General features: G+C 36.2%; 1 protein-coding gene across 1 annotated transcript in view; it reads right to left on the bottom strand.

Annotated features, from left to right (window-relative positions):
- Nucleotides 1-11,060, bottom strand: part of LOC106878421 (ATPase family AAA domain-containing protein 3-B) — a 28,056-nt gene extending 16,996 nt beyond the window's left edge. Inside the window, exons 1-6 of the mRNA XM_014927663.2 lie at nt 10,727-11,060; nt 8,232-8,308; nt 5,272-5,433; nt 4,223-4,292; nt 1,347-1,512; nt 828-897 (exon numbers count right to left, since the gene is read on the bottom strand). Coding sequence (XP_014783149.1) covers nt 828-897; nt 1,347-1,512; nt 4,223-4,292; nt 5,272-5,433; nt 8,232-8,308; nt 10,727-10,934 — 753 coding nt within the window. The 5' untranslated portion in view covers nt 10,935-11,060. The remainder of the gene's footprint in view (nt 1-827; nt 898-1,346; nt 1,513-4,222; nt 4,293-5,271; nt 5,434-8,231; nt 8,309-10,726) is intronic.
- Between the last annotated feature and the right edge of the window lie 309 nt (nt 11,061-11,369).

The following is an 11,369-nucleotide window of genomic DNA, read 5'->3' on the forward strand; positions in this document are numbered from 1 at the left end:
AATACATGTAAACCACAAGCTATCTTTTTTCTCAATTTGATTACTTTCTGCGTAATGGTTGGTTTCCGTAGTGATCACTTCAAACAAGCTTTACAAGCATACATTTGCTTGATTTCTCCATATCATCTGTTGAAAAGCCCTCAAATTCAGTATCACTGCTTGATAGCATGAAACTGTTATCCATTTTAAAAGTTGAAGAAAAAAAAAAAAAAAAAAAAAAAAAAAAGCCAAAGAAAAATGTGGAAAAAATTTTCTCCCAAAATTCACACAGCTCAGATATCACGTCAATGTCAGAAACTGTAACTTGACTATTTACAAAGTGAAATCATGTGTTTTCACAAATGTACTAATGAGATTTGTACTTAAATTCACATTTAAACATAAATGGGCTCACTCGACTGGCTTTGACCAGGTCGATCATTTGAGCCAAAAAAAATTTTCAGTTGGCTGCAGCTGGGTTGGTAACAAAAGGGTTAAAGCAGTGAATTATATATAAACTGCGGTACTTATTTGTAGCCAGATGAACTGGGTTACTTTGAAGTTAAGTGTTCTGATCATAAACAAAACTCTGTGGTGGTGACAGGATATAAACCAGTCAATCCTTGGTTAGTTGGCCACTTCTCTATCCATAGACTCAGCTCAGTGTATGCTTCTGTTTAAATACTGATATGTTGTGGTTGGTGATGGTGGTGGTATTAAGATAATCTGAAAATATTTCTTATGCAAGCCCTTAACTAATTGACTTTTTGTCTCGGTCACAAAAGAAAGAAACAAAACAAATACATTTGAGAAAGAAAATGTAAAAAAAAAAAAAATCTATTCCTTACTGTAGCAGAAACTCTGTCCCAGTCTTTAATAAAAGCCATGAAACCAGTTCCAAGAACATCACCAGCAGTTCTTTGTTGCAAAACAGAAAGAGAGAAATGTGTTAGAAAATATTGCTTGTAGTAATAGAAACATACTAATAAAGAAAAAAGGTGCATCATTATTACCAAGATTTAACATCCACTTTTCCATGCTTGCATGGATCAGATGGGGTTTATTTGAGATGAGGTTGGGAACATTCCTGTTACCAACTCTCACTTGTTTCCAAGCAAGGTAATATTTCCCTGTGGTCAGACATATTCTTACAGAATATTGGAAATAAATGACATTGCCTGTATGACAGTGACACTTGTTTACAACTATCACACAATGCCAAGACAAGGAGGCACAAACACAAACACATACATAAACACACATAACAGGCTTCTTGCAAAAGTGGATGTGATGATGATGATGATGATGCTGACCATGTGTGAAATAATAATAAATACCAACTTACAAACACATAAACAGAAACTTACTCAATAGATTTCAGTATAGTTTCTCGATGCTCAGCTCCCTTCAACTTGATCTCTTTCTGAATGAGATCCCAGTTTTCTCGATCTACTTTGGCCTTTTCTTGGATCTTGGCCCTCAACCTCATCATTTTGTGTTTGTGAAGGACATCAGCTTCATGCTCAACAGTGGCTGAAGAAAATAGTTATAAAATGAACAGGAATTTTGAAATTTAAAATGGAAGAGTAAGAAAAAATGTACATAAAAGAAAATAATTGTGTGTACAGCTACAGGAATAATGATAGTTAAGTGAGTTGTACCTATGTACATATGTAATCAAGCAGAAACCCCTTTATACACGCAGGTTTGATACACACATTTGTATTTTTTATGCAGCTGTTTTTTTACACAAACACACATTCATTATTATTATTATTATTATTATTATTAAGGCGGCAAGGTGGCAGAATTGTTAGCATACCAGGTGAAATGCTTAGCGGTATTTCATTTGCTGCAATGTTTTGAGTTCAAATTCCGTCAAGGTCGACTTTGTCCTCCATCCTTTCAGGGTCGATTAAATAAGTACCAGTTACACACTGGGGTTGATGTAATTGACTTAACCCCTTCTCCCAAATTCGAGGCCTTGTGCTTCCAGTAGAAAGGATTATTATTATTACTAAGGCGGTGAGTTGGCAGAATTGTTAGCACACTGGGCGAAATACTTAGCAGCATTTTGTCTGTCTTTATGTTCTGAGTTCAAATTCCGCCAAAGTCTACTTTGCCTTTCATCCTTTCGAGGTTGATAAAATAAGTACTAGTTGCATACTGGGATTGATCTAATCAACTGACCCCCTATCACAAAATTTCAGGTTTTGTGCTTATAGCAGAAAGGATTATTATTATTAAGATGGTGAGCTGGCAGAATTGTTAGCATGCTGGGCAAGATGCTTAGCAGCATTTTATCCGTCCTTACATCCAAAGATCAAATTCTGCCAAGGTCAACTTTGTCTTTCCTACTTTTGGGGTCGATAAAATAAGCACCAGTTGAGCACTAAGTTTGATGTAATCAACATACCCCTGTCACAAAATTGCTGGCCCTGTGCCAAAATTTGAAACCATTATCACCTGCGCCTTAGTGAAGGCAGAGATATTGTTTTCAGTCATGTTTGTTTGTTTGTCTGTGGACAAGATATTTCAAGAACCACTGGATGGATTCGGATGAAACTTTCAGAGATGTTTGGCCTCATGACTGGCACGAACTGATAAGATTTTGGGATTGATCCAGTACTGGACAAGGATTCTGGATTATTTTTAGTGTTTTTTTACTTAATTTTTCAGAGCGGTTGGGTTCATTTTTAGTATTCTCATTTGTAAGAACAGTCAAGTTTATTTCAGATATTCTCATTTTAAAAATCACCTCTGGCTAATCGTTGAGAGGACGTTGGTGTTGCCCTGGCGGAGGTTTGCACTCTCTGAGTGCTCGTTATTCTTATTCTTATTAATGCCAGCATGGAAAGCAGTCATTAAATGTTGATGATGATCACATGAAATAAAATGTCTCTAAAAATTAACTCAATCACACTGTTGGTGTGAAGAAGGGCATCCAACTGAAAAACTATGCCAAAGCATACAGTGGAGTTGGGCACAGTCCTCTAGTTTACCAGTTTCTGTCAAACTGTTCAACCCATGTCAGCATAGAAGACAGACACTAAATGATAATGATGATGAAGAGGATAACACAACACAAACAATGTAACACACATGTGCAAAGTCCTTACACTGTAAAGACCAGCAAGACACTGAAAGGCAGGAATTATTTTGCTTTTATGACAATTTAATGTGTTTAGGAACAAAACCCTGGAATATGGGTACAACATGGTCACACATTAGTCATCACCATTATTGGCCTTGTTGCATGCTGGCATGGGTTGGATATCTTGACAGGATCTGATAGGTCTGACAACTGATTCATGCCCAATACCTGCTTTGGCATGGTTTCTATGGTGGATGCACTTCCTAATGCCAACAATTTTACCCAATGTGCACTTTGTGCTTTTTTCATAGCACCAGCACTACTGAGGTCACCATGCTGCCAGAAAGACTAAGACGCTGTTCAAGTGAGTGGGGCTACAGTAAAGAGGGAAGCATGCTATGAGATGAGGAAGTTAAAGTATGAGAAAAGGAATTTTTATGTGCCCCCAGCATGGGAGCCAGTCAGGGGACACTGGCCACAGCTACAATATTGGTTTTACTTAACTCAACAGGTCTTCTCAAGCATATCATATCACCCAACGCATCAGGGCATCACAGAGGCAATGACAGGAGACCGAGACCCTTGGAGACAAGCTGTGATTGAGAAGACCCGGCAACTAAAGCGAGATCATAGCCATGCATGTCTGGCCCAGTCTAAGAGTACTCCTAATATCATCATCACCATCATCGTTTAACGTGCGCTTTCCATGCTAGCATGGGTTGGACGATTTGACTGAGTACTGGTGAGCCAGATGGCTAGACCAGGCTCCAATCTGATTTGGCAGAGTTTCTACAGCTGGATGCCCTTCCTAACGCCAACCACTCTGAGAGTGTAGTGGGTGCTTTTACGTGCCACCGGCACGAAGGCCAGTCCAGCGGTACTGGCAATGAACTTGCTCGAATGTCTTTTCACGTGCCAGGAAGGCGACATTGTGTGTGTGTGTGTATATATATATATATATGTGTGTGTGCATTTACTGAATTATAAATTAAATTTCATGTATTAAATTAGTATCTTTATAATGAGTTGGAAATCATTTACTTTTTATATCAAATAATTTGTGTTTTTAGGTTTTGTCTTGGTCAGTACCACCTGAAAAACCTACCCAGAGGCTATGTCTCACCAACACACGGATACAATATTAGTTACCTTTCTTAAGTGCTTCCTGTCTGGCTGTAGACTCTTCTTGTTTTTTCAGATTTTCTTCATTCATTCTTGCCTGAGAATAGATTAGAAAAGAATGTTATAATATATACATACACATACACACACACACATATATATAAATATATATCATCATCATTTAACATCTATCTTCCATGCATGTATGGATAGGATGGTTGACAGGAGCTGGCCAGGTAGAAAAACTACCCCAGGCTAATGTGTCTGCTTTGACAGGGATTTTATGGCTGGATGCCCTTCCTGACACCAACCACTCTGCAGTGTGTGTGTGTGTCTGTCTTGATATTATGTGATGGTTGTAAGCAAGCAAAGAAACACAGAGCAGCTCAGCAGGAATATGGTAACAAAAGGGTTAAATGTTAAGGGATTAAAACAAAAAGCAATGGTGGATACCAGAGAATGTTTCCCTAGATCCTTTTCTAATGTTTCTAGGTTCAGCAACTCCCTGTTCTGAAGTCACATCCAACTGTTGTAGATTTTGCCATTCATTTCTTTTGGCTTGACACAATGAATCTCACTAATAGGACGTTAAATGTCATTAGAAAAATGTTGATTCCTAACTTAGGCACAAAGCCAGAAATGTTTAAACGAAGAGAAACGGGTTGTTTGAATAACGCCAACCACTCCGAGAATGTAGTGGATGATTTTTACGTGCCACCAGCATGGGAGACAGCCAGGCGAGCCTGGCACTGAACACGTTCGGATAGTGCTTTTTACATGCCACCGGTACAGGGACCAGTCAGTGGGTACTGGCATCAGCCATGCTTGAATGGTACTTTTTACATGCAACCAGCACAGGAACCAGTCAGGCGGCACTGGCATCAGCCACACTCGAATGGTGCTTTTTACATGCAACCAGCATGGGAGCAAGTCAGGCGGCACTGGCAATGGCAGATTTAAATGCTAAAGTTATTTTTATTACATTTGTGATTATTTTTTAAATTACTTGAAATAAAGAGGATGTATTTCAATGAAGTACAGAGTAACAAAAGGGTTAAAAGAGATTAACAGTTTACCTGCTGAGCTAGTTGTTCATCATAACGTTTACGAGCTAACTGGTCCTGGTATTGTGCTCTTTGCTGATACTGACGAGTTTCTTCAGCCATTGATTTTCTCTTTTCTTCTTGTATAACTCTCTGTTCTTCAATCTTCTGTTGGGCAACGTGAGCTTCATATTCCTGAGAAAAAAATCATTGAAATATGAAGAAAAAAAAAACAAAACCATTCAACTATGTGACATGAACAATAACATTTTTCTGAATTAGGTGATTATTAGATTCTAGCTGTTGTCAGAGATGTTTAACCTCAGGACAACTCTGATCAAACAAATCTATGATCAAATGTTTCCCAACCATGACCATCCAATCTCTTTCTAAATCAGAGACTACATTCTCTGATGTATTGTTTTTTATTATCATTTTTAAGTGAGTAGGGAGTAATGTGAGGGAAATTTGGCTATTATTTCTGGCAAGCTAGATCACTTAGAGGCTTCTTTGACTCAAATTAATTGTAACAGGTGATAATACATTCCCAACAAGCAACTTCAAGGGCAAAAAAAAAAAAAAGAGAAAAAGTAGCAAAAAATTTTTTTTAATTAAGAAAAAATTACATTGTGGATTACATAAATATACATTATTTATAGTGGATGGACAGGTGTCCTCACCGTGTTTGCTGTTACCATAACGTTTCAGCTGATGTACTCACCAGCCTTCATCAGGTGTCCTGATGAAATTTTGAACCCAACCCTTTATTTGACTAATGGGGTACTCTGTTCTCATTCCTAAGATATTCTTTTTTTGCTGATGTTATTTTTTTCTTTAGATATTATTTCACCAAGTCCTTGCCTGGGATTGAACTCAGAATCCAACAGTTAGTAGCCTAACCCTCAGATTCTGATTTTAATCCCAGGCAGGGACTTGGGAAATAAAATCAATAGAAAAAAATAACATCAGCCAAAAAGAATACCTTAAGAATGAGAACAGTGTACCCCATTTGTCAAATAAAGGGTTGGGTTTGAAATTCCATCAGAACACCTGATGAAGGCTGGAGAGTACATCAGCTGAAACGTTATGGTAACAGCAAACACGGTGAGGACATCTGTCAGTCCATTGTCAATAACATACATAATTCCTCATCTTAAAAATATAGAATAGTATTACATAAATATGTTTATCATATATCTTTTGCTTGTTTCAGACATTAGACTGTGGCCATGCTGGGGTACCACCTTGAAGAATTTTAGTCAACCCAAGTACTTATTCTATCAGTCTTATTTACCAAACTGCTAAATTACATGGATCTAAACAAACCAACACTAGTTGTCAAGCTGTGGTGTGGGACAAACACAAACACACACAATGGGTTTCTTTCAGTTTCTGTCTAGCAAATCCACTCACAAAGCTTTGGTTGACCCAGGGCTATAGTAGAAGCCACTTACCCAAGGTGATACATAGTGAAACTGAACCAGAGACCATGTGGTTGAGAAGGAAACTTCCTAAAAGAAATTATACTTTGTTTTGTTTGTTAATGAGTAAGTTAGAGGTGGCAGAAGCATCCGTCTAGAGATTTGGTTTGTATGTCTGTGTTGTGCCTTACTCGATACTAAACTGTCTCGCATCATCATGATGTACTTTATCATCTGATGTGACTGCCCACTTTTCACTGGGGGTGTCCTCCATAACACCTCCCCTTTTGAGATTTTTTGTTTTTCTTTAAGAAAATATTAATTTTTTTGGTTTTAATCTGAATGTCTCAGGTTGTACCGGTTCTACATTTTTACCAGTAACACAACACATAGGTGACCTGATAGAAATACCTCATAAAATCATCCAGCTGAAAAAAACATGCCAAATCAGACTGGAGTCTGGTGCAGCTCTCTAGCCCTGGTCAAACTGTCCAACCCAAGCCAGCATAGTCAACAGACATTAAATGATGATGATGATGATGATATATATATATATATATATATATATATATATATACACGAGTGAGTGGACAAATGAAAGAAGGGAGCACTCAACACTTTTAGAAGGAGTTACATGTATCATTTAATAGTTTGATTTTGTTCTGTGCCACTTCAAGTTTTGCAGGCTCCTAATAGGAGCCCAACTCCTTCAGGCTATAGAATACCAAACAACTCCTGAAGGAGTTGGGTTCACATTAAGAGCCTGTGAAACTTGAAGAACTATTTTAAATAATATATGGGGTTGAATCTGAGACCACATATTTGGGAAGCAAGCTTCTAACCTCACAACCATGCTTGCACCCAGTATATACTGTCTATGTCTGTGTACTTGCTTCTCCAACACACACCAACATCGCCATTTAACATGACTCCTATGTTAGCATAAATTGGAAATCTGCATCAAGCTCCAATGTCCGTTTTCACATGGTTTTGATGACTGGATGCCCATCCTAATGCCAACCACATTACAGAGGATGCTTGGTGATTTTTGTTTTTTGTGACACCAGCACTGGTGAAGTCACCAAGAAACATGCAGAGCAAGACAAGTCTGTTCAATGGAATGGGAGGGATTCCTTTTCTTGGTTGACCTGATCTGTGTTTTGTTTATAAATTAAAAGTAGACACAAAACAGTTGCTATACATTTGGTTTATGAAACTCAAAAGAGCCTCTAGTTGGTCACCAAAACTGTTAAAAATTGTAACCAGATTTCCCTCAAAACACACTTTACTATCTTTGAAAAATAAAAAAAGAAGACACATTGGGTAATGTAGTCCTAGATATACAAACAGATGTGATTGTCATAGTTGAAATGCCTTTTAAACATAAGTATGCTGGCTCAGCACTGACCTAGGGCTAGACAACATCAGAACACATTCAATCTTCTCTTATAATAACACTAACTAAAAACATACAGCTGTACCATACATTCACCTTCGCTACACAAATAAAGTAGCTTTCAGCTTTAGCACAAGAGTGATGTAACATAACTATTATAGAAGCAATGGGTATACCTTTATTTCTTTCTGGTACTTTGCTTGCAACGTTGCTTCTTGCATTTTAGTCAAATCCAAAGCTTCCCTTGAGAATTCTAGAAAAATAAAAATGGATACAGATATAAAAACCAAAAATTAATTATGTAATATGTCATTGGATGACAAAACGTGAAATACTTGAAGACAAAATGATACTAAATGGCTATAGACTGCTCATGTTATGGAGTAACTAAATGCTCCAACAACCTAAATACAATATTGAGTCTGTTATCAGGCTTTCAGAAATTTGGGAATGCTGTGCAGAACTGTGCAATACCTTGAATTGAGTAAACAGACCCTGTTTTTGAAGTTGGTTAATTTTGCATATGGAGTGTTAAAAATAGTTTTGTTCTTTACTTTTTCATGTGAATTGACATATTCTGCTGTTCTGTATAAATTTGTATATGTATCTGTTAAATAAAATCATGTTTTTCACTTTTATTCATTTAATTTTCATCCAATAAACATATTGTATAATATGATATATTACAAGAATTTCAATTGGATTAATATCAGACCCTGTTCTAGAAGTGTATTAATCTGAATCAGTTAAATACTAGTTAGCTTTTTACTTTTCATAGTTTATTTTATATTTTAAGTATATATTTAGACCGTTTCCAGAAAACTAGAAAATCCAGAATTCTGGTACACTTCAGGTCCCCAAGGTTGCCAGATAAATGGTCTGAGACAATAATGTCATGAGATCTAAACATAACATGGGGCACCGATTATGTAGACTCTTCTTTGCTCAATTTTACAAATGCATCTGTACATTTGTGTGGAGGCTGGAGAATCATCTTTTCAGAAAGACAAGCAGCTGCTCATATATACAAGTCTCTACTTGCCACACCATTGAAGTTAAAATAAAGGAATGGTTCTCAACCATTTTTTACCTACAGACCCCTTTGATTACTACCTTTATTCTGGTGGCCCCATAACTGTGTGAGGTTTAAAAACTAGTTTTGTAAATGAGTCTCTCAAAATGCCTATTCGTAACTTTACAAAAATCTTTATCACAGCTGTTGTTAAGCACTTGAATGTGAGGGATGTGCTTAAAATGTGGCGTGACCCTTTTATAATCCTAAATATAAATGTAACATCCATTCTATCAGAAACCCTACACTTGAAATGTCCCATCCATTTCGCTTTAGATTTTATTTCATCTTTAAGGAAAGTAAAGCTAAACGCATATCAGAAGAGTCTTAATCCAAGTTCCGAAAAGTCTGCTGTTCGCAGCAGAACATGGAAACACTGTGTACAAGACGAATGCTATGATAGGTTATTACACTATTGAATCAAAATTCTAGTTGTTTAGAATCCGATAACTGTTCTCTTTTTAAGACAGTAGCATGTAATTTGAAGAAATGTTACTACAATCAATTCCGAAGTATTAATTGGGGGTACTTTTGTCTCTCTGCATCAACTGTTAGTATCTTGTAAATTATTAAAATAGCAATTAAAAAAAAATTCAATGTGAATAGAAGATCAGACATCTATATTTGATTCTAAAAAAATACTTAATGATTTGATAATATATTTACGTTATTAAGCTAAATCATATTTTCATAATAACATTCCTCAAATAATTAGAATTTATAAATTACTGTCCTAAAAACATAATTTACCAGCTGAATAGAACTACATTTTAAACAAGGACATCGAAATATATATGTAATTCTATAATTAAATAAATAATACGATCGATCTTTTTCGAGAAACAGTTCAATAGTTTTGGTTTCAAAGTCCCAAATCACAAACATGTTTTCTAAACGACACATGATCCGGTGCCGGTTTAATACTTGTAGTTATGTAAGTTTCCACACAAAAGTCATTAATAAGTACTTAAATATTTCTCTATTTCTAAAAGAACCCCCCCGCTAAAAAACTGTAATATATGTACATAAATTCTTTGTATTTGAAATTCAAATAATATATAGATATTAGTAATAAACGATTCCGAGAGAGAAAATTACATGAGACGTTCAACTTGTAGCCAAGGTCACAAAAAGAAAAAAACGACGAATTTGTAACATAATTCAAATAGTTGGCTTTCGATCTGGTATATTTCTAGTAATAAGTAACGTGCTATGTACCATTCAGAAATATTGAATATTTCATATATAATGAGATACTGAGTATATAATATGATTAGCATGTACTTATTGAAGGACACGAAAAGCTTTCTAGACTAAAGGGTCGAATGAAACTAGTTTGAGGGTCATCAGAATAACATTGTCTATGAATCAGATACATGTCAACTATATTTATTTTTCGTGTTATTTCGTTTTTACCTTTAATTCAAAATAACAAAAATTTGTTAATTAAATATAACCTTGTCCAATCACACACACATACCCATCACTCTTCATTATATATTTGTAATATTAATTGTTAATCAATAACATAAATGATGAAAGAAACAACAGAAAATATGATTGTAGTATTTCAAGAAAAGGCATAAATATTTTTCTTACTTGAAGATTCCAGGTCTTTGGCAGCTTTTGCTGCTCTTTCCAAAGCAGCTGAATCAAACCGGTAGGCTTCCATTTTTGAATTCAAAGAACTTGCAGAATCATCGTTACCTTTGCCACCAGAACCTCCTGAAGAAGGTGGCATTGGTAAAGGAAACTGTGGTGCTTCCGGAATGTGTTGATCTTTCTTTATTCCAAATAACCAAGACATTGTGACATTAATATCTCAACTTAACACACAAGTAAAATCGCCGGAGAAACCCCCTTCGTTCTATTACCAACGTGGTTTCTCACATGTGCTCTGATCGGCGACTAAATTGGGCGATCGTTTTATTGGAGTGAGCTCCCTTGAATTCACTCGCTTCCGAGCACGTATACACACACGCACACACACATATGCCCGCACACCCACGCACACACACACACACACTCAAACAGATATGCTCACACACATACACACACACACATATACAAAGATAACGCGATGCATATACATATGCGTACGAAAATACACCCAGACAAAGCTAGCGGACGTAAACACACCTACATAGACACATACGAATTAAACTATATATATTCGTATAAATTAACAACAGGGTCCTAATTTGTTTTTAAATATTGTTTCAGACGTCATTTATTATCCTTG

The sequence above is a fragment of the Octopus bimaculoides genome, chromosome 3 (genome assembly GCF_001194135.2).
Source record: "Octopus bimaculoides isolate UCB-OBI-ISO-001 chromosome 3, ASM119413v2, whole genome shotgun sequence".
In the NCBI taxonomy this organism is placed as follows: domain Eukaryota; kingdom Metazoa; phylum Mollusca; class Cephalopoda; order Octopoda; family Octopodidae; genus Octopus; species Octopus bimaculoides.